The 26,212-nt window shown below is 39.3% G+C and overlaps 2 protein-coding genes across 13 annotated transcripts in view; one reads left to right on the top strand and one right to left on the bottom strand.

Annotated features, from left to right (window-relative positions):
• Nucleotides 1–19,617, top strand: part of toe1 (target of EGR1, exonuclease) — a 31,234-nt gene extending 11,617 nt beyond the window's left edge. For all 7 annotated transcript variants that reach the window (XM_078561009.1, XM_078561007.1, XM_078561013.1 and 4 more), the window contains 4 exons: nt 1,201–1,359; nt 8,986–9,245; nt 10,122–10,293; nt 10,659–19,617. In XM_078561009.1, the coding sequence (XP_078417135.1) occupies nt 1,201–1,359; nt 8,986–9,245; nt 10,122–10,293; nt 10,659–11,339 (1,272 nt within the window). In that variant the 3' untranslated portion in view covers nt 11,340–19,617. The remainder of the gene's footprint in view (nt 1–1,200; nt 1,360–8,985; nt 9,246–10,121; nt 10,294–10,658) is intronic.
• The window catches only part of tesk2 (testis associated actin remodelling kinase 2), a 122,665-nt gene continuing 108,502 nt past the window's right edge, over nt 12,050–26,212 (bottom strand). For all 6 annotated transcript variants that reach the window (XM_078561000.1, XM_078561003.1, XM_078561004.1 and 3 more), the window contains one exon: nt 12,050–22,364. In XM_078561000.1, coding sequence (XP_078417126.1) covers nt 21,340–22,364 — 1,025 coding nt within the window. In that variant the 3' untranslated portion in view covers nt 12,050–21,339. The remainder of the gene's footprint in view (nt 22,365–26,212) is intronic.

Genomic DNA, 26,212 nt, shown 5'->3' with positions numbered 1-26,212 from the left:
GTATATTTTTATATTTGTTTTTCCCTTCGGCAATGTTCGACTGCTTCTCTGTAGTACCTCAACAGCATGACTAAGATTGGGAGCTTTCCATGTGGGACGAGCTAGTTTGGCTCCACTCCCTGCAAACCTATAAAAGCTGTAAATGAATACTTTAGAATTATACTGGTCAATCTCCAAGATTGCACCGGGATAACATCAAAATACTGCAGATGCTGGAAATCTGAAACAAAAACAGAAAACGCTGGAAAAGCTCAGCAGGTCTAGCAGCACCTATGGAGAGAGAAACAGAGTTAACATTTGGAATCTGTATGACCTTTCTTCATTGCACTGGAGTTAAGCAAGCAAAGTATTGAGATCAAGTACAGTTAGGGGGCATGGGATAATTGGATTGGAAGGTGAAAACAAAGGGAGAGGGGCAGTGGGAAACTGCCTTAGCAAGGAGGACTGTCCTGGATTACTGTGTGAGCAAGGAGGGGGCAGTATTGAATTGTGCTTCATTTTGACTTGCCCTTGACTTTATTCATTCTCAGTAGCAAGGGGGATTGTGGTGCACTAAACCTTCTCTTCCCCAGGCCCACGTTTTTTGAGGGGTGTAATTATATGGAGCTTTGCTGTATCCCCCAACAGGGTTAAATAAATAATAATTCTTGGTCGGGGTGATGGTGTTTCTGAGCATGATCTACCTTCCCATTTAGGGAATGTAAAGGAGGACAGGAGAAGGGGGTTCCTTCATGCTGTAGAGCTTGTGCTGCACAGAAAATGTAGCTGTCTGAGTGAGGGGGAGAATTGCAGGACAGCTGCAGAAAGGGGAAAAATTCACTACATTTTAATAATGTTTTTTGCTCCCCTATACAAATGTGGCTGTTGGGGTTCAAGAAGGTTGGGGTTGCTCAGCACACACAATTGAATGGCCAGAACTTGCAGCAGTCAATGTTAACTCTCAGTGTGTGCAACTGCTGCTCTTTAAGCAGCTATTATTGTGATGTTCAACATCGAAACCCATATCATTGTGTTACCTGCATGTGTAACATGTACGTTGGATTAATGTCAACACCTTTTTGCATTATCCCATTAAGATCATATGAACTAGGTCTTTTCAATGAATTTTGAAATGAAATATTTTGACCCAATGATTTACATAGATATGGATACTTATAATATGTGTTTCTAATTGGTTAATCACAACTGTAACTATTTCAGCCAGGTGGTACCTATTTGAGTCAGGTGTACAACATCACCCTCCTGTGCATGGATGAATACATAATTGAGCCACAGTCTGTTCAGTTCTTGGTCCAGCATGGCTTTGATTTCAATAAACAGTATTCTAAAGGAATTCCATACCACAAAGGGAACGACAAGGTAACAATAGACTTGATTCCTTAATGCTTTACAGGTAAAAGAAAATACATTTAACCCTTCGCTATATTTGTTTATGTTAGATTTCTTGCTTCATGCTCTTTCAATTACTACTGTGTACTTACAAGGGGTGAGAAGGATGTTGACTTGTGTGCAATTTATTTTATTGATGCATAAAGTATGATGTTCAGTTGCATAGTACAGCTCAAGGCAGTCTTATCGTCACATGTCAGGATGCAGTGTGCATAGCAAAGAACATTTCTTATTTAAGGCACACATTTTCAGTATCAAGCACTGCCAGAGCAGCTATACCATGGTTACATTCAAAGTAATGCTTTCTCTACTGTGCTCCAACAATACACCTCAGCCCCAACATCAAAAGAACATTATCTACTACAAAAATGTAATCTTTTGCATTTCCTTAAGTTGCCAATCTAGTGGCATGTTCAGGACAGTTCATGCTTGTGAATCTTGGTTCAGGAGCTGGATGGATACTACCCAAACTTAATTCACACACAACCTACATGGCAGCTAGCAACAGAGAAGGTTTTTCATGCCAGCAGTCGAAGCCTTAATTAATCTATGGTATCCAATTGCCTCTACTTTTATCACTTTTTTTAAAGTATTCATTTAAGGGTCATTGGCATCACTGGCCAGGCCAACATTTATTGCCCACCCCTAATTGTCCCTGAGAAGGTGATAGTGAGCTGCTGTCTTGAACACTACAGTCCATGTGGTGTAGATACACCCACAGTGTTGTTAGGAAGGGAGTTCCAGGATTTTAACCCAGCGACAATGAAGGAACAACGATATGTTTCCAAGTGAGGATGGTGAGTGGCTTGGAGGGGAACTTACATGTGGCGGTGTTCCCATGTGTTTGCTGCCCTTGTCCTTCTAGATGGCTGTGGGTTTGGAAGATGCTGTCTAAGGAGCCTTGGTGAGTTCCTGCAATGCACCGTGTAGATGGTACACACTGTTGCCCTGTTCGTCAGTAGTCGAAGGAGTGAGTGTTTGTGGATGGGATGCCAATCAAGCTTTGTCTTGGATGGTGTCAAGCTTCTTGAGTGGTGTTGGAACTGCACTCATCCATAAGACGTAGAAGCAGAAGTAGGAGAGTATTCCATCACACTCCTGACTTGTGCCTTGTAGATGGTGGACAGGCTTTGGGAAGTCAGCAAGTGAGTTACTTGCTGCAGAATCCCTAGCCACTACCTAGTAGCCACAATATTTAAATGACTAGTTCAGTTTCTGGTTAATGGTAACCCCACCACCCCCCCCTTCCCCAGGATGTTGATAGTGGGGGATTCAGTGATGATGATGCCATTGAATGTTAAGGGGCGATGCTTAGATGCTCTCTTGTTGGCGTTGATCATTGCCTGGTACTTGTGTGACGTGAATGTTACTTGTCACTTGTCAGCCCAAGCCTGGATATTGTTCAGGTTTTGCTGCATTTGGACATGGACTGCTTCAGTATCTGAGGAGTTGTGAATGGTGCTGAACATTGTGCAATCATCAGTGAACGTCCCCACTTCTGACCTTGTATGATGGAAGGAAGGCCATTGATGAAGCAGCTGAAGGTGGTTGGGCCTAAGACACTACCCTGAGGTACTCCTGCAGCGATGTCCTGGAAGTGAGGTGATTGACCTCCAACAACCACAACCATCTTGCTTTGTGCTAGGTATAACTCTATCCAGTGGAGAATTTCCCCCCGATTCCCATTGACTTCAATTTTGCTAAGGTTTGTTGATGCCACACTTGGTCAAATGCTGCCTTGATGTCAAGAGCAGTCACTCTCACCTCACCTCTGGAGTTCAGCTGTTTTATCCATGCTTGAACCAAGGCTGTAATGAGGTCAGGAGCTGAGTGACCCTGGCCAAGGCTCCTTCAGGAAGGTCACTGAGGGACGATTTGTCTGAGTGAGACAGAGACCGAGTGAGTATAATTGGGAATTTCGTTCAAAGTGGGAATTTGGTGCTTGGGGGGAAAGAGGTGCTTTAGTTAAGGTTTACTGCAAGAAGTAAAGTATGCGGAGTTGGGAGGTCGGTGAAGGAGTGAGAAGAGGTGCTTTTTTTCTTCTACTCTTTTTCAGCCTCCAGTATTTGATTTTTACTTTTCAGCAGAAGGAGCAGGTAAATCAGTAACTTATTATAAACTAAGTTTTTATCAGTATTGTAAAGTTTACTGGCAGTGCCAAAACCTATTGGGAGGTGTAGGCTTTATTAATTATAAATTAATTAGCAATTAATTAACACATATTGGAGATGGCAGGGCAGGTGATGTGCTGTGATTGCAGGATGTGGGAGCTTCTGGATACCGGTATGATCCACGGTGCAAACATCTGCAGTAAGCGTTCGTGGCTGCAGGAACATCGGCTCAGAGTTATTGAGCTGAGGGCCGAGCTGCAGATAGTGCGGCACATCAGGGAGGGGGAAAGTTGCGTGGACATTTTATTCCAGGATGTGGTCACACCCCTTGGGATAGGGTCTTCTGATTTTGTCAGGGACAGGAGGGTGTGACTGCAAGTGAGACAGGTAAGGAGTGCAGGAGCCTTGGCTTTTACAATTGTTCAAATGGTTCGAGGTTTTTTCAGCTTGATTGGATGAGAATGGGGGCTGCAGGGTGGATGAGCTAACTGGCCATTGCACTGTGGTACAGGAAGTCATTCAAGCGGGGAGTAACAAAGAATGTAATGATAGTAGGGGACCGTATGGTCAGAAGGATTGACATTGTTTTCTGCAGCAAAGAGTGTGAGTCCAGACAGCTGTGTTGCCTGCCCAGTGCCAGGGTTCGGGACATCTGCTCGGGGCTGGAGAGGAACTTGCAGTAGGAGAGGGGAGGACCCAGTCTTCGTGGTCCATGTAGTTACTAATGACACAGGCAGGACAAAGAAGGAGGTTCTGCACAGTCAGCATGAGAAGCTTGTCATCAGATTAAGAAGCAGAACCTCAAAAGTCATAATCTCTGGATTATTATCTAAGCCTTGTACAAATTGGCATAGGACAAATCAGATTGGGGAGATGAATGCGTGGCTCAAAGCCTGGTGTTGGAGAAGTGGGTTCTTGTACTGGGTAAGTGGGATCAGTGCCGGTTGGACGATCTACACCTGAACCATGCTGGGGCCAGTGTTTTTGCGAGCCACATAATTGCGGAAGTAGAGAGGGTTTTAAACTAAGTATTGGGGGGGGGGAAGGGATCAAATTTGGGAAGATGTGGTAAATCAGAGTAGAGACAAGGCAAAAGAGATAGATATTATTACGGGAAATGAAAAACGGACCGTGTTAGGAAGGGGTAGAGAGTACAAACCTAACAGCATATCAACAGATGAGACTAGAGGTTATAAAAAGAATAAAAGAATAAAACTAAAGTTCTGTATCTGAATTCACAAAGCATTCAGAACAAAATAGATGAACTGAGAGCACACAAATAAATAAGTACAATTTGATAGCTATTACAGAGACATGGCTGCGGGAGGACATGGATTAGGACCTGAATGTTGATGGGTATGTGACAATTAGGAAGGACAGGAAACGAGGAAAATGTGGAGGGGTGGCTCTGTTAGTTAATGATGGTATTAGCACAATAGAGAGGGATGATCCAAGTTCAGGAAACTATGATTTGGAACGATTTGGGTAGAGATGAGAAATGGTAAAGGCAAGAAGTCACTTGTGGGAGTTATGTACAGTCCCCTAATAGTAACCACATGGTAGGGTAGAGCAGAAAGGAAGAAATAATGGGAGCTTGTCAGAAAGGAACAGCGATAATCTTCGGAGATTTTAATCTACATGTAGCCTGGAAAAGTCAGATGGGCAAATATAGCCTAGATGAGTTCATAGAATGTTTTTGGGATACTTTCTTAAAACAGTATGTTCTGGAGCCAACCAAAAGGCAGACTATATTAAACCTGATATTGTGCAACGAGATGGGATAAATTAATGATCTCCTAGTGAAGGGGCCCCGAGGTAGCAGCAACCATAATGACTGAATTTTACACTCAGTTTGAGGGAGAGAGGAGTGGCTTCGAGACCATGTTTTTAAACTTAAATAAGGGCAATTATGAGGGCATGAAAACAGAGCTGGCTAAAGTGAATTGGCAAAAGAGGTTAAGGGATAGGCCAATAGAGATGAGTGGCAAACATTTAAGGAGATAGTTCAGAATACACACACACAAGTAAGAAAAAGTCCAAGGGAAGGACACACCATCTGTGGTTAACTAGAAAGGTTAAGGATAATATCAAACTTAAAAAAATATATATAATTGTGCAAAGATAGGTGAAAGGTCATAAGATTGGCAGAATATAAGTAATAGCAAATGACTAAAAGATTAATAAGGAGGGAAAATTAGGATACGAGAGAAAGCTAGCCAGAAATATAAAAACAGATAGTAAGAATTTCTATGAATATTTTAAAAAGAAACGAATTAACAATGTGAGTGTTGGTCCTATAGAAAGTGAGTGTGGAGAATTGATGATGGAAAACAAGGAGATGGCAAATTAATTGAACAGTGTTTTGCATCAGTCTTCACTGTAGAGGATACAAGTAACATTCCAGAAGCAGCTATAAGTCAGGAAATGGAAGGCAGGGAAAGTCCCATTAAGTTGGAAGATAGCAAATATAACTCCACTATGCAAAAAGGGGAGACAGAAAGCAGGAAACTACCGGCCAGTCAGCTTAACATCTTAATAGGGAAAATGTTAGAAGCTATTATTAAAGAAGTTATAGCAGGGTACTTGGATAATCAGGTAGTGTCAACATGGTTTTGTGAAAGGGAAATAATGTTTAACCAACTCATTGGAGTTCTTTGAGGAGGTAATACATGCTGTGGATAAAAGGGAACCAATGAATGTGCTGTACTTAGATTTCCAGGAGGCATTTGATAAAGTGCCACATCAAAGGCTATTGCGTAAAATAAAAGCTCATGGTACAGGGGATAACATATTGGCATGGATATAGGATTGGCTGGCTAACAGGAAGCAGAGAGTAGGTATAAATGGGTCTTTTCCAGGTTGGCAAGATGTAACAAGTGGTATGCCACAGGGATCAGTGCTGGGACCTCAACTGTTTACAATTTATATAAATGACTTGAATAAAGGGATGGATGGGATGGTTGCCAAATTTGCTGATGACACAAAGATAAAGTTAAGTTGTGAAGAGGTCATAAGGAAGCTACAAAGTGACATAGGTTACGTGAGTGAGCAAAGATCTGACAAATGGAGTATAATGTGGAAAAATGTGAAATTGTCCATTTTGGCAGGAAGAATAAAAGGGAATCATATTAGCTAAATGGTGAGAGATTGTAGAGCTCAGATGCAGAGGGATATGGGTGTCTTAGTGCATGAATCACAAAAGGCTAGAATGCAGGTTCAGCAAGTAATTAGGAAAGCTAATAGAATGTTATCATTTATTGCAAGGGGAATTGAATACAGAAGTAGGGAGGTTATGCTTCAGTTATACAGAGAACTAGTGAGAACACATCTGGAGTACTGTGTTCAGCATTGATCACCTTATTTAAGAAAGGATGTAAATGCATTGGAAGCGGTTCAGAGAAGGTTTACCAGACTAATACCTGGAATTGGCGGGTTGTCTTATGAGGAATGATTGGACAGGCTACGCTTGTATCTGCTGGAGTTAAGAAGAGTAAGAGGCGACTTGATTGAAACAGAAAAGATCCTGAGGGGTCTTGACAGGTGGATGTGGAGAGGATGTTTCCTCTTGTGGGAGAATCTAGAACTAGGGGGTGACTCTTTAAAAAATAAGGGGTTGCCGTTTAAAACTGAGATGAGGCAAAAAAATTTCCGAGGGTCGTGAGTCTTTGGAGACTCTTCCTGAAAAGGCAGTGGAAGCAGAGTCTTTGAATATTGTTAAGGCAGAGGCGGCTAGATTCTTGGGGATGATAGATTATTGGGGGTAGGTGGGATGCAGATTTGAGGTTGCTATCAGATCAGCCATGCCCTTATTGAATGGCAGAGCAGGCTTGAGAGGCTGAATGGCCTACTCCTCCTTGCCGCTTGATGGCACTGTTGATGACCCCTTCCATCACTTTAATGATCGGGAGTAGACAGATGGGGCGGTAATTGGCTGGGTTGGTTGGATTTGTCCTGCTTTTTGTGTACAGGACAGACCTGGGCAATTTTCCACATTGCCAGGTAGATGCCAGTGTTGTAGCTGTACTGGAACAACTTGGCTAGGGGTACTGCAAGTTCTGGAGCACAAGTCTCAATACTATTGGCAGAATGTCGTCAGGGCCCCATAGCCTTTACAGTATCCAGTGTCTTCAGCCGTTTCTTGATATCACGTGAATCAAATTGGCTGAAGCCTGGCATCTGTGATGCTGGGGACCTCTGACGGAGGCCAAGATGGATAATCTACTTAGCACTTTTGGCTGAAGGTTTTTTGCAAATCCTTCAGCCTTACCTTCTGCACTGATGCGCTGGGCTTCCCCATCTTTGAGGATGGGGATATTTGTGGAGCCGCCTCCTCCAGTGGGTTGTTTTATTGTCGTCCTCCATTCACGACTGGGTGTGGCAGGACTGCAAAGCTTCAATCTGATCCATTAGTTGTGAAATCACTTAGCTCTGTTTATCACTTGCTACTTATGCTGTTTGGCATGCAAGTAGTCTTTTGTTGTAGCTTCACCAGGTTGATATCTTGTTTTTACGTGTGCCAGGTGCTGTTCCTGGCATGCCTGAACCAGGGTGATCCCCTGGCTTGATGGTAATGGTAGAGTGGGTGATATGCCAGGCCATGAGATCACAGATTGTGGTTGAGTACAATTCTGTTTGGTGCCTCATGGACACCCTAGCCGCGAGTTGCTAGATCTGTTTGAAATCTATCCCATTTAGCACAGTGATAACGCCACACAACACCTATGGAGGGTATCCTCAATGTGAATACAGGACTTCGTCTCCACAAGAACTGTGCGGTAGTCACTCCTACTGATACTGTCATGGACAAATGTATCTGCAGCAGGCAGGTTGGTGAGGATGAGGTCAAGTATGTTTTTTCCCTCATTGGTTCCCTCACCCCTTGCTGTAGACCCAGTCTTTTAGGACTTGGGTAGCTCAGTCTGTTGTGGTGCTACCAAGCCACTCTTGGTGATCGACATTGAAGTGCTCCCTTGCCACCCTCAGTGCTCCCTCCAAGTGGTGACCAACATGGAGTACTGATTCATCAGCTGGGGGTGATGGCAGAGTGATGGTGGTTTATATGGTAATCAGCAGGAGGTTTCCTTGCCCATGTTTGCCCTGATGCCATGAGACTTCATGGGGTCTGAATTGATGCTGAGGACTCTAGGGCAACTCCCTCCTAACTGTATAATACTGGTGCCACCTCTGTTGCGACTGTCCTGCCAGTGGGAAAGGACATGCCTAGGGATGGTGGTGTGTGGGACATTATCCGCAAGGTATGATTCTGAGAGTATGACTGTCAGGCTGTTGCTTGACTAGTCTGAAACAACTTTCCCAATTTTGGCACAAGCCCCCAAATGTTCGCAAGGACAGCGCTGAGTTTGCCGCTGTCATTTCCAGTGCCTAGGTCGATGCCGGGTGGTCTGTCTGGTTTTGTTTCTTATTGACATTGCTAGGCCATTTGAGGGTATTTAAGAGTCAACCACATTGATGTATTTTTCCACAGCCTAATGAATGTCGTGGTCAGAATATGAGAGCTCTATTCCTCGAAATGATTCAGTCAAAGAAGCCTTTAATTCTTCACAATGGGCTGATTGACCTGGCATTCTTGTACCAGTGTTTTTATGCAAACCTGCCAGACCAGCTCATGACCTTCACAGCCGACGTGTTCGAGATGTTTCCAGCTGGGGTTTATGATACTAAATACGCTTCAGAAGTTGAAACTCGCTTTGTGTCTTCCTACTTGGAATATGCCTACAAAAAATGGTAAGCGATTTAAAATAGTAATTTTCCTTCTGAGTTAAGGGACCAGGGAGACAATTTTTTTGAACAATGGAATAGGTTAATCATTTAAATCCCAGAAATCAATACTTAATATATTGCCAATTGAAGCAGCTTTCACGCTTTCAACAAATTATTTTGCTTGTATTGAAACTATAATAAAGTGATATTAGTTAATGAATAAATGTTCATTGAGATAATTCCTTCTTGGGTGGGATGTCATGGATCTTTCGTGTCCATCATTGAGAATATACAAAGCCTCGGTTGAACATTGTAGTCGAAAGGTAGCAATCCTCATTACACTGAAGTGCCTGCACAAATCTCTGGAATGGGGCTTGAGCCCTCAGCCTTCCGTCTGATGTGAAAGTACCACTGCTGAGCCCAGGCTAACACAATAAGGGCACTCTTTCGCAAGAGTGGCAGGAACCTTTGTTGGCACTTGATTGATGCAGACGTGTGAAGAAGTGTTTCACTCCTGATCAGACGTGCCCAACCATGAGCAAAATTTATTAAGAGTACTTAATTGTGACTAGAGAGATGCATTTTGCAACAAAAGATTGTTATTCCAAACTCTACGCCATACGCTCTTTAAAACAAAAGTTAGAGTATATTTTTGTTGGTTGCTTTTTTTTGTGCAAAAAGCTTACTTTCTCGATAATTACTTGAATATAAATTTAGAAAGGCAAGCAGTATCGCTTTGTCGTCATTAGAGGGAGTTTGTTGTTTACAAAGCTCTTAAGACCTCCGGTAGTTTGAAACATAATACTAGGCTTATGTCTGAAGTCCTGGAAAAGCATGACTGCGATTTACTGTTTTTTTTTAATCCTGACTCTAGTAATGGTACATGGTTTCAATTTGCAGCAGAAGGGAAAATACCAGATTAATTGACACTAGCAACAGTCATCTCTCCGTTGAGTTCTGTAACTATCAACAGGCATTCACAGGTTATATTGACTATCGGTACTGCAACCTCCCAGAAGCTGATGAAAAGGATACAGAAGAGAGTAAAATGGGGATATGTGAACGGTTTTCTGTGAGTATCACTGACATCAAATTTTAACTTTTTTTTTGGAGAGTGGGGGGAGTTTTGTGAAATGAAGGGGTGTTTGTACTCTTCCCATAAAATCATCTTTAGGTAGACATGATTTAACGCCAGAGACCAGCTAGATGATTTGTTTCAAGCCTCTAATGTCACCTAACCAATCAATAGCCTGGGATAGTCTGACAATTTTTTCCATTATTCTTGATTGGCATGGTGAGGTCAGGAGCTCATTATGTGGAATTATGGGTACAAACTAACACAATGACCCTTGTGTGCCCACTTTAATGCATAGTAATAATGGGAAGTGTGTTTCATGATGATGCACTTGTTAAATGTCTTTGCATGTCTCTTAAAAGGCTTATGGCTGGTGTCCAAATGGAATGAAATGCTCCCTGTCACACAACACTGACCTAATTATTGATGAAGATGAACGCATCAATGACAAAAGAAAGAAGAAAAAGGCAAGGAGAAAAAGGAGACAGCACTCAGTGGAATTGAGCGACAACCCTACTGAATGCATAGTTGTAGAAAACATGGTTCCTACTGATGTCCCGCCATCTAAGTTATTGTGTGACAACGCAAGTGTGGAACCAGAAAGAATGGACACTGGAGAAATAGTACAGGAAAGGCCATTGAGTGATGCACAACTCCCAGGGACCACCCTAGATGAGGAAAGTGAAGACCATCTCTGTGGTGGAGTGGAAACGCAGGGGGAATTTTTAAGCAATAATAAAAAGGAAAACAACCCTGAGGATCAAAAGTGTACAGGAACTAAATTAGTGGAAAAGAACAAAATGGAAAAATATGAGGGGGGCACCCACCGTGCAGGCTTTGATGCTTTCATGACTGGATTTATAATGGCTTACATTTTGATGTGGAAAAATGATAGCACAAAGATGGATCCTTGGCTCCCTGACTGCCACAATAAACTTTATCTGAGTGGGAAGGCCATTCCCTTACAGATTTGTAAAAGTTCATTCTCAAAATCCTCAAAAGCTCACCAGGCCAAGATTGAATTGCTCTGGGGAAAGCACTGAGGTCTGAACCATAAAGAAATCTAATGCAGCCATTTTTTTTTAAAATAAACATTTGAGTACCAGGAAAACAGCCTACAAGTATTCTTGAAAACCTGTTCAAAGAATGTAATAAATCTACAGAAAACTTCTAGGTAGTAAGAGGGATACTTTTAACAATCTTTTATTAGATGTGTTTTCCTGGCTTACTTTGTGCTGTTGGAAAGTGACACTACAGTACTTGTTTTCCAATGTCAAATTGGATGCTGAAAGTGTTTAATATGCTGTAAATACACCTCTCCAAGAGGTGGCCAGCCTCATTGGAAACCTTTTATTGCCATTTGTTGAATTCAATATGAGCAGGATCAAAGACATTCCTGTTCTCTATACTGCATGATTTCCATTACTTGCAGTTTGAGTTATTTTGTTAAATGTTGATCAACTTATAACTTAGTCCTGGACCATGGAATACTTTGGGCTGGACTTGAGTGAAGTCTGCTGATCCCACCGCTATGCAGTGATCTGTGGTGTGATTTTTCCCTTTCTCAATGGCAGTTTAAATATAAAGTCAAGGGGATATATCTCTTCGCATTCAGCAATGTCAACACTACACAGCAATCAAATTAATAGTATTTAATATTTCATTTTTAATTCAAATTTTCAGGTAGTGAAGTAAGTGCTTAGCTTCTATAAATCCAAAATATCAATAGAAAACTTTTTTCTAAAATCAGTGGAAACCTTTGACATTCCATAAATATAAAATTAGGTTTTCAGGACAAGTGAGTGTTTTACAGTAATTATGCAGGTAGTATGCTGTCAAGAACCCAGTTACACTTAATTCAATAAGGTATAACTTTTTCCCCAGTGTTTTTATAGCAGTGGGGTGATTTATGTCATTTTTCCAATTACAGTCTGGAGGTATTTTAACACAACTTCTGGATTTCTACTTAATTCTGCTTGAGTAATGAGGGCAAACAATTTTACTGTCATTAAGGCTGTAAAAATCTGAGCGAATATTTCAAGTGAATATAGTATATTAATCAATTTTATCCAGATTTACATCTTCCTTCATCCCCACCTATTTTCCACAGCAGTCACTGATTTCTTCAGCGAATGCTAAATTGAGTAGTGTGCGCTATAAGTCCATTTCTAACAGGAAGACAATTCAGCTCTGTATGAAGTCTGTCACACAAAAAACTTTTCACAACATAGTTCTTAAATTATAGCTTTAATTAGAGGTCTGAATAGTAAGACATTTAGCAAAAACCCTTCATAAATAAGAAAATAGATATACAATCAACATCTTTTTCTTCCCGTTGCAAAAAGAGGAAAACATTTTTGCATAGAAATGTAGTGACATGATGTAAAGGGCTTCTTATTACAAGTGCAAATGATCTAGTTATACAAGTGTTGCAACTGCAAACTGGCAAAGGAACATTACAGCTTAGTTGTTGAAGTCTAAAATGAATTTGTAAAAGTAAATCATTGTGCTGTATTTGTAAGGAAAGCACTCCAAGCCACAGATCAAAATACATTAGCGTTTTTTTCTGAATGCAAGTGATACAGGAATTGATACTAAGTATACCTAGACAGAACAGGCCTCTTGGTAGATTAGACTATAATTCTTTAAAAGAGTATTTCCTGTTCTGTAACATCTTGCGTCAGTGTTTCTGTTGCACACATATCCTTTCTCGGAGTATATATATGACAGCATTGTTAGCACACCTTGTTCAGTAACTTGAGGTTAACGATGTTCCTTTACAACAACTGTAGTTTTCCTTTTTTAATAGGAAAATCACCATTTTTTGATTGGAGAAAATGGTCATTTTAAAACTGCAAATTGCCCTCTGATCATTTGTCAACATTTCAACAGAGTGTGGGAGGAGGGAAAAGATGATTATAGGTAATAGAACTTTCTGCAGAATTTACAAATAACATTGATTAAAAATCTCATACCTAAGTTTCTCATATATATGAAGAATGAAAAACCTCTAGGTTTAGCACTGATACCAGCGGTTCTCATGTATTGGACACCATGTATCATTTTCTGATAGTACACCAAATATGTAGGGATTTTAGAAAGTGAATATCAATTAGAAAGGATATGCTATTGGATTTTTGAATATTTGTGCCCAGGAACAATTTATGAAAGTTTTTTTTGCTATAGCTTGATTGCAGTTCTTACAGTTATTTACTGATGGACTGCATTAAATAAATTGTACAGTACTGTAACTGGATCATTTGCAATGGTAAAAAGTATTTACTAGCTGACAAAAGTTCTAAAATTTACAGGGATTTTTCCATAATCATTACAAAAATAAAAAATTCCTCTAAATCTCAAGCAAAATAGTTTCCTAAGATACAGAACTGAAAACTCCAGAAAAGACCATTTTGTTCATGCATACATCAAGCTTCAAAGTGGACTCACTTCTGACAACACCCTTCAAGAATGTTATTTTTGCTGTTGGATAAAAATTTGAAAGCAAAATAACAAACATGCAATAGTTCCCATTTCTCCAATGAACTAAAAAAGATGCAGTGACTATAGAAGATTCCATGACGGAAACTGCACACTTCAAATAATTTGTAATTAATACAGTTAATATCTAGTTAGCAGTAATATTTCAAACATGATCAGCAAAAGCAACTAAGACTCAGTTTGTTGCTGCAGATTGTGTGTAAAGGAAAACTTAAAAATGCAAACATTTTTTGACATTGAGGCTCCATAAAGCATGATTGTAATGATTAACAGGGGAACTTATCCATTGATGGCTTTCCCGTACCCTGGAAAATTGACATATTGGCCGAAATTGCACAATTTCAGATGCCTGTTGATAAGTTGCACTCCACAATCTGATGCTAAGTGTTGGCTGTATCTCTGTTGCAATGAAGTAGTATCCTTGAGATCTATGAATTAAATGGCTGTTTGGAGCCTGGAGTTTCACTGATTAAGGCATCAGGCTTTGGTTGCTCAAAATGATATAGGTGTGAAGAACAGAGAAAGTTCCCACTTCTGAAAATTACACTGGGAAGGAGAAAATAGGTGGGAAGTAAATCTAACTACAAAGTGGAAATTTAAAACAATGAGTACAACAATCATCAAATTTGAGTATTGCTGAAAAAAGACAAAGCTTTTCATCATGCACTCAGAAGGACAATTCACAAGAATACCAAATGTAAAGGAAACAATAATGCATTGCCCTAGGAAATTTTACATACTCAGAGCCCTGTCCTTTGCAGACACAAAGAATACGTACACACATTGTGCCTTTTTTAACTAAACAAAATAGGTGACAGCCATTCTTTGGTTCATTCCCCAGGGCAATACCTTGACAAGAGTCAACTTACCTTGTTTTAATTTAAACAAAGCTTGGCAGTTAACTTAGTCATCAGTTATCTAGTGCATTCTCCATGGCTACGCCTCTACCAATCAGCACTCTTCTCATCAGCATAAATTGTTGTTCCCTTTATATTTGGTATTCTTGAGGAGTGCAAGACGAAAAGTTTCGACAACGCATGTCTTATTTCAGCAATACTCAAGTTCTGCACTACCAAACGATTAGTTATCAAATTCTTTTAAGACAGACTTGCTAAATGGACAAAAGGATGTCTAGCTTTGAGTGTCAAATGACATTTAGTAAACAAATGAATCAGTGAAGTACTTCAGTGAAAGACCACCCATTGATAATCTGAAATCCAACCAAAACATAAATCTGGAATGGGCTCATCTGAAATTTAAAAAATCTGTTCCCCCAACCATACTAAAACATTTTGACAACTGAGCTACTTCATTAAAAAGACTCGAAATCAACACCTTAAATTTTATTGCCAAAAGTACATCTTTCCCACCTTGCCAATTGATTTTACTGAATAATGCAATTCAAAAAAATGCAAGGTGCATAATGTACACTTAGTGGAACATTTCACTGCAGGGAATCCATTTGTGATCTCACTATTACCATTATTTAAATAGATGGCTCAAAAGTTAGTGCCAATATAAACAAATGAATCCTACTGTGTAAAAATAATCAAACTGCTGTTCATGTTACATCCAATCAGCAGCTGAATCACAAAGCAATTCCCATTTATACACATGTACTGTAATAAATGGTTCCTGAATCATCTATTCCTAAAGAGTTAAATGAACCAAATTTATCACTTTTGTAAATTATTGGCAGGCTACACATGGATTTACAGAGTTGCCAACCTCCCATTGCTTCTCCAGCATAATTGATGCAGATATCTCAGGATCTAGCTGGAACTTCCAAACAGAGCATTGTGTTGAATGCTCAATCCATCCCAAATTGGTGAAATTCCATTTCAATGAAACAAAATTAGTCATTGCTTTTTCTAAGCATAGGTTGTTCTGATCAGACATCCATTTCAGGTTGGTACATTATATTTTTATTCTAAAAAGCTGTTTTATGATTCAAACCTACATAGGTGTGAACCAGTTCTTTAAAATTACATGCAACTGCTGATGGCTTACATGGTCCAATGTCATGAGTTATTAAAGCCTGTATCTCTACATCCTCCTTCTCTCCTCCCCCACCCCCACCCCCCAATGTCTGAAATAGTATTGGTTAAAACAAAATGCACAAACTAGTGTGCATTTGATATTCAAACATACCAATATTGGTTTCGCATACTGAATTCATGCATTTTTGTGCAAAGGGGGAAAAAGTTGAGTGCATGCATGGAGTGCTTGTAACACCCATGTCTGCAGCAACACTGACAGAAATATGGAAACGTCACAAAGAAACTGATGGGGAAGTAGAGAATTATTTATCAAATAAAAATAAACATGCTTCAGTTCAAAAGCTGTGATATACATGGCTTAAACATAATCCTAGAGACAAAGTTCCTGAATAAAGCACTGAAGAGTAATTTCAACACTGGCACTTTGATCAAAAGCACAGATGCAATGCTTCCCTCTCAATGAACCCATATAAACTGAAAAAACACATTACCAAATGTCTATAAATGAGTACACTACCTATGAATGAAACTATTTACACATTGCTTTTTATGACCTCAGGATGTTCCTAGTGCTTTACAGCCAATGGGGTACTTTTGAAGTGTAGTCTCTGTTGTAACGTAGGGAATGCAGTAGCTAATTTGCACACAGCAATGACCCAATACAGCAATGAGATACATGAACAAGTCGTATCTTTTTTTTAATGAAATGATTAGTTGAGGGATAAACATTGGTCAGGACACCAGGGAGAATTCCTCTACTCTTACTGAACAGAATTATAGGAAGTTTTGCATCCACCTGAGAGCTGATGAGCATCTCAACTGAAAAACACCACCTCCGGCAGTGCAAAACTCTCTCAGTATTACGCTCAAGTGTTAAACTGGATTATGTGAAGTCATTGGAATGGAATTTGAATCCACAACTTCCTGACACAGGTGAAGGTGTTACCACTCAGCCAAGGCTGATACCACAATACAAATCAGAATGATACTTGTGGGAATACTTCAGCTATCTCTACAAGTTTAGAGCAACTTTTATATTTCACCACAAAGAGATGGAGATTAAGGGCAAGTACATTCGAAACATGGTATTAATCTCATGCTCCAATTCCTCCATTAAGATCATAAACAAACAAGTCTAATTAATTCAGCAATGAAAAGCATGCCTGAAATTTATGCAGTTTATCCATAATGCAAGGCTTAAAAATGGAGACCGGCCAAAACTCATTGCCCAACATTGTATTGGATAGGTTTCTTCAGTGAAAAAAATGCAGTTTCAGTGGTCTGACAAATTCTAGTAATTGAGTGCTAGGGTACAGAGCTTGCTCTATGTTATCAAATATACAAAAATTCAAAATAACTTACAATAGCTACACGCCACTTTGTGCAATATTTTTTGTGCAAACCACAAGGTGAAGCCAAACCATCAGATTCTTGTCATTCTACTCAATTACTTATATGTAACATTCAATATTAGAAATGCTGAGTCTTTAAGAAATGTGGCCTTTCTACATAGATAGTTATTTGTTGGTATTCACCCAAATATTCCTAAAACCAAATGGCCTTCCATTCAGCTCCACACTAACAGCCATGTAATGCACCTTCTTGTTTTTGGCCAAAAAATAGAGTGCAAATGCATTTGTTTGTAACAGTTTGTAAGGTTGGAGGATTTTGGATGCAATGGCTTTGCATTTTGCGCACACGTTAACAACATCAAAAAGAAAACCACAAGGCATTTGTAAAATGAGATTCCACTTGGTTTCTGATCCATTTATGCTTAACTGCCTGGTTCCCATTTATGGAATGTAAAATAGCAAAAATTCTATTGCATTAACTATTGCAAAATCTTACTTTCTGACTTAATTCTAAATTAAATTGTGAAATTTTAATAGTACACACCAGGTAAAAGCTAAAGTTTCCTTACATAACACAGTACATCTCAGGTATGTGTCCGATTTCTTGAATGTGTACAGTGCAAACCAAACAAGCACAAAGCCTTCTATAAATCAGGATCCGATGTTTGAGATGAGAGCAAGCAGTAATGATCAAGAGCCAATACGTGATTGATTTGATATCTTGGACCACTACAGCAGTTTTAAAATGGTGCTAAACTTCTGTACAAATGTGTGCATTTCTTGAATGAAATAGCACATAACTGTTGCATGCCACAAATAAGCACCTGGATTTATCTAGTATGTATCATCCAAAGATGTGTACACCATTTTGGGAACATTTCTGTACAAAACCTGCTAAAATCAGTTAAAAGTCTTTAGATATATAGTCTGTAAATATAAATGGGACCTTATGCATATTCTTTACACATTATGAAAAACCCAAAGCATCTACAGTACACAGTCCTACACTTCTGTTATTAGTTATTTTTTCTCACTGTTACTCAGCCAAGCTTAGGGCAAATGTTTTCAAATAGAATATTTTTTTGGTGTCAAATGCACACAACTGAGAGCAATATCAAGCTCAGCTGCAGTGCCCTTACTCAAGGTCAAGGCTTGCAAATAGAAGCCTGTGGGTGAGAAGCCAGAATGCTCTTGGTGCCTGTCGAACCATTTCTCACATGGAGCCAAACCCTTCCTGAGAGTCCAACTGGAACTTAAAAGTCTATAACCTTACAGGTGGCATCAGGTTTATTTTGCCCAAAATGATAGCAATAATCTAATTCAAGTATCAACAGCAAAACTGTGACACCTACAGCAACTGTGATAGCAATACTGTGATTTTGCCATCTTCCCCCGCTTCCTTCCAAAAAAAAACATACTGCCTGTATTTTTATTGTGCAATGATTTTGCTTTGTTGCATATGACTAACTTTGATTCCATTGATAACGTTATCCAAATCCATGTGCTGGTAACTCCCCTTGAATAGTACACAGAGATGCAATACATAGTATTTCTGTACACTTGGAATCAGTAACCCATTAACATTTTAGTTGCACATTCTAATCGGGAAATAGATTCATAACTGCATAATACCACTGTAATTTACACCAAAATTTATGGTTTTTGATCACAATTAGGTTACTTCCTGGGATTTCAACACTGATGTTCACAAACATCATAACGAAGTATGGGTTTGCACTTAAATAGAATAATGCCATTTTAGTAACCCAAACCATGGCCAATATAAAGACTGGGTATTGATAGAAGATGCCAAGATCACCATCTTAAAGTAAAACACATTAAATTGCATGGCACTCTATGCTGAAATACTATAATTTAGCTCTTTACCCCACCAAGAGCTGTAGTTTGTGAAATGTACAAGTTAGCAATTAAAGTGAATCAGAAGTGCAACTTCCATCACCACCTTAACTAAAATGGGAGTGAGCAGAGCTACAAGGATCTGTATTCACTCTGGTATTAGATCATGCTTCTTAATTCCTTTATCCAGAAACTTCTTTTTACCTTGGCAAATAGATCTGTGTGCTATTCTTGCAAATTGCTTACAAGAGAAATAATCATTGATATTACTAATGTTTATGAGATTAAAAACTAAATTGTCAAAGATTAAGCAATTCACGCCCTTGAGAAGTCACAGGAGTATGTTTGTACAGTGAATTATATGAATTGAACTAAAATCAGTGGAAATGTTTAATACAAAAAGACTCAAAACAATGCAAATAGCACACATAACAAATGAAAGTAATGAATCAAACACATTTTCCAGCTTGACCAAGTCTGTTTTTTTTAAAAAGCATTATGAGAACAACACTGGACTGCTGCTTCACCATTACAGTACTATAATTTGGAGAGTCAGACTGGATGCTAATTAAAAGGTGACTGGTATTCATGAGATATGAAAATATATATACACACAAATAAAATTAATTTTTTTGAACTAAAGTAACAAAAGAAAATTAGAAGTGTTGATCAATTAATTTAAATTCATGGGCCCGAACAATAAAATTTCCCATCAAATTTGGCTCATTGTATATCAAAAGGATTGATGTCAGGAAACCTCTGCAATGCAGTATGAAGCACAGCCATGGGAAAGCCTGGAGTATGTTTGAGAAAGTCAACTGAAGATAATCTGAAGCAAATTCCCCATTAGCTCAGGTGCAAATTAAATGCACCAATTTACCTTGATGCAGATTTATTTTTAATCCAGATTAGATCCAGACCAGTAGCCCTAGTTTAAACAGAGTGTATAAGAACCATTGTTTTGTAATTCACATTCATGATTAAAATCTAATTAACTGATTAAATGAAATAGAAGAGTCTACAATCTGTTAAGTGCAGCAGTAAACACATGTGCAAGATACTTCAGGACACGGATAGGAAGAAGGGTAACAGGAAAGGCAAATAAACATTTGAAACACAGCCTAGCAGCCAGTTACAAAGCAGCAAAGGATGTTGTAGAAAAAGTTCACCAACCTGCATAATGCATGGCATTTTTAGGGGAAGAGGAAGACGAAAAATCTAATTCAAACAGAATTTCCATATTATAATAAAACTGCATTTCACGGGGTTCAAAAAAGATAAATACACCATGCCTTTTTGTTAATTAAACATTCATGGTGCTAATCCTGTGGGTTAACCCATTTTAAACTATAATTTATATGGCACCATGCTGCTATACATCTGACTCTAGTTACAGTAGTCCAGGTTGAAATACAAAATATACAGTAGTAACATCTTTCAAGCTATAGGAAAGAAAGTGATGAAGTGCTTATCTTGTGTAAGAAACCCTGGTGATCCACCTCTTCAATTTGAGTAAAACAGTTAAATTTAGAAAAAAATATATATTTTTGTGGACCAAGGGAAGACCAAATTGACATCCAACACAGATTATATACTGGTACCCTAGGACATGCAGGCTATTCTAATAATGATACTGTGTTCATGGTTGCACCCAAGTCTGCTTGAGATAAGAACACAAGTAAATATAACCACATGCACTCTTAAATAACCTTCATGCAGCATTAGGGACCTAATCTTGAGTTAATAGGGCAAAATCTCCCCAAAATGGAAAATGCAAAATGAAACTGGTATTTTATAATTGAATTACCCAATAGATTTTCACTAAAATATATGATAGCTACAGGTCAATCGATGATACAGTAAACTGCATCAGAATTGAGGAATTTTTAAAAAAAATAAATATCTTAATTGCGTTCAAATTAAGTATAGAATGGCCATCTCGCGTAGATTAATTCAAACCACGAATGATCCTACAAATACTGAAATTTGCCAAAGAATATACTGCTTGTACGCTGATATTAACGTTAAAAGGGGGAAGGATAGACTTAGTTACTTTATAAACTACTGCCATAAAGGTTCGACAACTTGTAGGGGATTCAAAAAGTTTGCCCAAATGTGACAATTAATAACACTGGTCTACCACCACATTTTAAGCCAAATAATTTATCAGAACAGACTGATGTCCATGGTACCAGCACTCACCTGTTGAAACAGCTTTGGAATTTTAGTCTCTCTCATATACCTTTTCTGACAAAATAAAAGTAACTAAATTTTTATTAGGCAGAAATATCCGTTATATGAAGCCTCTCTATACAATATTAATACATGCGCGCCTTTCAAATGTCACATTTTGACTGAAGATGACATGGATTTGAAGTCATGCATGGAGTCAGTACTACAGATGAATGCCCTTCCACGTCAGATGCTTCAGCTGGAAAAACAGAACTACTTGGGTTTACTTTACCATCTTGCTCCAGTGCAATATTTACACCGAAAGGTTCTGGTATTGCTAATTTAGACATGTCCCTCTGCATCTCTTGTTCCTCCATTTCTTCACCAGAAACTGACCTATCCCAGTGGCTGAATGATGTACTATCTAAATTTGGTCCATTACCTCCAGTAATGCTATTACAATTCAGGCTTTCTTGGTCAAGGACAGTCATATTTTCATTGGTTTTTAACTTTAATAGTGTCCCGTTCTTTGTATATGTTTCATTTTCATCCTGCGGAAACTCACTTCCTGAACAGTCCATAGAAAATTGTTCTAATGATTCAGATTCCTGCGTCTGAGGTTTGAACTTAAATGGTGGGATTTCCAAGTCAAAGTATCTGGAGCTGCTTGACACTTTCTGCCGCACATCAGTCCCTAGCTGCACAGGGTCACATTTCCCAAGCGTTAATGAAAAGGGTCCAAAACTGTGACATTCTTTTGTTGGAAGATCAGGTGAAACTGGAAGGGACCGATATTGTCGCTCAGAGGGTAAAGATTCCTGAAAGTCCCCACTGCAGTACTGTTTCACCTGGGATACAGAAGTGACTGGGTAGTTTACAGCATCAGGTGAAGGCAGGTCAAATGCAAGTGATATTACCGATTTACTTGGTGTGTCCACAAACTTGATCTTTCCACCTTTCAGGTCCTGTCTGGCACTGAAAGGATTAATCTTGCGTAATGTCCCCTTATTAGGGGTATAGTATGGATCTTGGACATTAATCTTCCGACTGCTTTTTCGTGTAAAGAAATCCGACTGACTACGAGAAAGCCATATATTGCGACGAGGCCGAGGTGATTTGGGTGGAATCTTGTCACCCGGAAGTCTAAGAGGGCTGCACCTTTTCATTGCCAGTCCTTTCTCTCCAGCACCTACAAATGATCACAAAATAAAAAGTATTAGAACTAAGAGTACTATGATTACAGCTTGAAGACTATTTCAATCTATCCGTATTATACTTACGAGTAACAATGTCTTGCATAAACAACCAGATGGCAGTAACACTACAGTACTATTGAGAAATGCAATTGCCCTTTTGTCAGTTTATTTTTGAAGTATTCCAGTTTAAACATAAGCACTTCCTAGATAAATACTAAGCAAATGTTCAAAGTAAAAGCAGCAAGGGTATTTTCTACTGCATGACATGCTGGAAGGTGGTGGGGGTGGGGGGGTGGTGTGTGTGTGTGTGTGTGTGTGTGTGTGAGAAATCTACACCCTCCCAGTGACAACATTTCATTTTGGAATAAATATACTGCAAGAAAAAGCTCTACAATAACCTTTACTGCCTCTACCTTATTTTTTAAATAAAACATAACTTTTTCAAGTTTTTCTTTCAAATATGTACAAAATGTCTTTTCCCAATCAAGAGTCAAACTTGGCCATTTTCAGGCACACGAGCCCTGATAAGGCACACCCCATAAGGGAAAAAAGGGTAAGGGGACAGGAGTGGTTAAACATTAAAATTTGGGAACACATATGTGTCTGTGTAATTTTTCTTTTAAAAGCCATGGGCATGTCATACTTGTGTCCCATTTTGGAGAGGTGGGGCACTTCATCAATCATACTTAAAATCAGCCTTCCACAGTGTAACTGGGAGCACGATTTAAATTTCACAGCTACCAAGCTGGGTTTCCCAGGAGTCAGCAGCTGCATTTTAAAAGAAGGAATTAGTTTCTTGAACATGAAGAATGTTTGTAGTTATGGGGAGTGAACAGGAGAAAGGAATAGGACTAGCCAGAGAAAAACCCAGGGAACTTGATTGGCCAATGTTGTAACAACCTATGATTCCACAACTTGTTTTCAAATGATAAATGCTCCTCAACAGAGGTGGAAGATCCATACAGCTCAGCAATATTTAACCACATCTAGCCAACAGAGGACAAAAAAATAAAATGGCAGTCAGTCCCAACTGTTTACATTTTCCACCAGTGGCACTGGAAGAGTCTTGGAAAACCACCAAGTTAGTTCTTACCTCCTCCAGCAGTCGTGCCACCTCATTTACATTACAATGCTGCATCTTGCAGCAATAATGCAATGTAATGGGTTACCTGTATTTTTAAATAAAAATATACAACTCTTTTAGTGAAAATGAGGACAAAGCCATTAAACTATCTGATCCTTAAGCATATGGCTTTAAATAATACGTTATCTATTTGCTAGACTGGAATACTCTTTTCTTCCAATTGTATTGGCACTTGCCTGAAGATGTGACACTTGCTGAAATACATTTCAACAGATGCTGGCATGTGTTCCATTGCTTGCTCAAGTGGCCATTTTTCATCCATGAACCTAATATACCCAGCTACAGGACCATAAAAAGCATCAGTGAAGCCCAGCCAAATTTTCTGTAGCCCAAATTTTGAGCAGAACTAATTGGATTGACCAGAGTTATAATCTTTGTATTTCCCTTTCCTAGCCCAGGAGGCATTAAAACCTGTGGATTGTTGGGCTGCTTATCTATTGATTGCTAGGTAAACCCCTTGCATCCTAAGTCATGCAGATAGAGGTAACAAAGTACATCAAAATGCGGCTTAATTCTGTTATGAGGAAAAGACTGAAGGACATCTTCACACTAAATAATCACATAGGAAAGCAGCAAACAAATCAGAGCTTTCCCTGGGCTTCTTCACCAACAAGCTGCTTTGTGTAAATTATTCCCAATATTGTTCTTGTAGAAAAGCTAAATTTAAATTACAAAAGCTTTTTACAGCTGCTCAAGGAAATAAAGCTCACTTTTCTTTTGCAAGTATGCATTCTCGCTGATTTAACCTTGAACGACGGTATAAGATGGATCATAGTAAGATTTCACACCCTGCTCCATCTTCCCTTACATTGAAGTCAACCTGACAAATGATTCTATATCCCCCATTTCATACCATTACCCAAAGTTAAATTTATTCCATTATACTTTCGCTAATCAATATGCAATATGTTCATTAATCATTTAAAAAAATGATTTTCAGAGTCTTCAGCAAGAGACTTCAGATACAATAGATTGAAATCAACAAAATAAATGCTGCAATACACAATGCTGATGAAAACGACCTTGATATAGTCACAATAAATGTGACTTCAGGCGACAGATTATACTATTTACTCCTGTGTTATAGCTCACTTTGCTCAACATATCCTGGCGGTATGAGGTGCTAAGAAAACAATTACACCTCATTAACACTAAGAGGCAAAAAATTAGGGAGATTTTAAATTTAATTTTTAATGTACCCTTTTCTCTTCCTCTCAACAATAGATATATTTTAATTATGCCATGACTTTACATCTGAAACCATTAAAGGGGGCGGTAGCACAGTGGTAAGTTACTAGACTAGTGATCCAGAGGCTCAGACTTCTGTCGGGGACATGAGTTCAAATCCCACCACAGCAGCTGTGGAAATTTAAATGCAATAAATTAATCAATCTAAAATAAAAAGCTAGTCTCTGTAATGATGATCATGAAACTACCAGATTGTCATAAAAAGCCATCTGATTCATGAATGCCCTTCTTGAAGGAAATCTGCTGTCTTAACCAGATCTGACTTAACTCCAGACCTATAGTACTGTGGTTGGCTCTTCTGGCCTCTGAAATGACCCTGCATGCCACTCAGTTGTATCAAACAACTACAGAAAGTGAAACATTATAAAACCGGACAGTCATGCTCACAGAATCATATTTTACAGCCAATATCCTAGACTCCTCCATTACCATTTCTGGCTATGTTCTCTGCAACTGTCAGGACAGACAGATCAGAGGTAACGACACTGTAGTATAAAGTTGGGATGGGGTAATCCTGGGAGTCCTCTACTTTGACTCCGGACCCAATGACATCTCATAGCATTAGGTCAAACATGGGCAAAGAAGTCTCTTGTCGATTCTAAATTAACGTACCCTACACCCCAGATGCTTTAGCTGATGAATCAGTAGTCCTCCGTGTTGAACAACACTTGGAAAAATTACTGAGGGTAATAAGAGTACAGAATGTACTCTGAATGAGGGGGCTTCAACGTCCATCACCAAGAGTGACCGTTAACATCGCTGACGAGTGAGCTGACCAAAGCCTGAAGGACATATTGCCATACAGGCCCACAGCAGATGGAGAGAGAACCAGTCAAGTAGGTTTTGCCCTCTTGCTAAGTCCTCCCCAATCTATCTGTTGTAGATGCTGTCCATGACAGTATTGATAGAAGTGACCACAAAATCACATCTTCACACTAAGGACAAGCTCCATCATGTTGTGTGGCACTACCACTGTGATAAGTGGTATAGATTCAGAACAGATCTAGCAGCTCAAAACTAGGCATCCATGAGGCACTGTGAGCCATCAGCAGAATATCATTCAATCACAGTCTATACCCTCATGGCCCTGCAATGCCTCACTCTACTGTTATCATCAAGCCAGCGGACCAAACCTGGTTCAATGAGGAGCGCAGCAGAGCATGCCAGGAGCAGCACCAGGTATATCCAAAAATGAGGTGCCAATCTGGTGAAGCTACAACATAGGACAGCTTGCATGCTAAACAATGGAAGGAGCATCCGATAAATACAGCAAAGTAATCCTGCAACCAACAAATCAGATCAATGCTCTGCAGTACTGCTACATCCAGTCGTGAATGGTGGTGGACAGTTAAACAACTAACCAGAGGAGGCGGCTCCACAAATATTCCCACCCTCAAAGATGGTGGAACCCAGCACATCAGTGCAAAGGCTGAAGCATTTGCAACCATC

Source organism: Cetorhinus maximus, chromosome 17, assembly GCF_964194155.1.
Source record: "Cetorhinus maximus chromosome 17, sCetMax3.hap1.1, whole genome shotgun sequence".
In the NCBI taxonomy this organism is placed as follows: domain Eukaryota; kingdom Metazoa; phylum Chordata; class Chondrichthyes; order Lamniformes; family Cetorhinidae; genus Cetorhinus; species Cetorhinus maximus.
The sequence above is the reverse complement of the archived record's forward strand: the minus strand, read 5'-3'. Positions and strand labels throughout refer to the sequence as shown.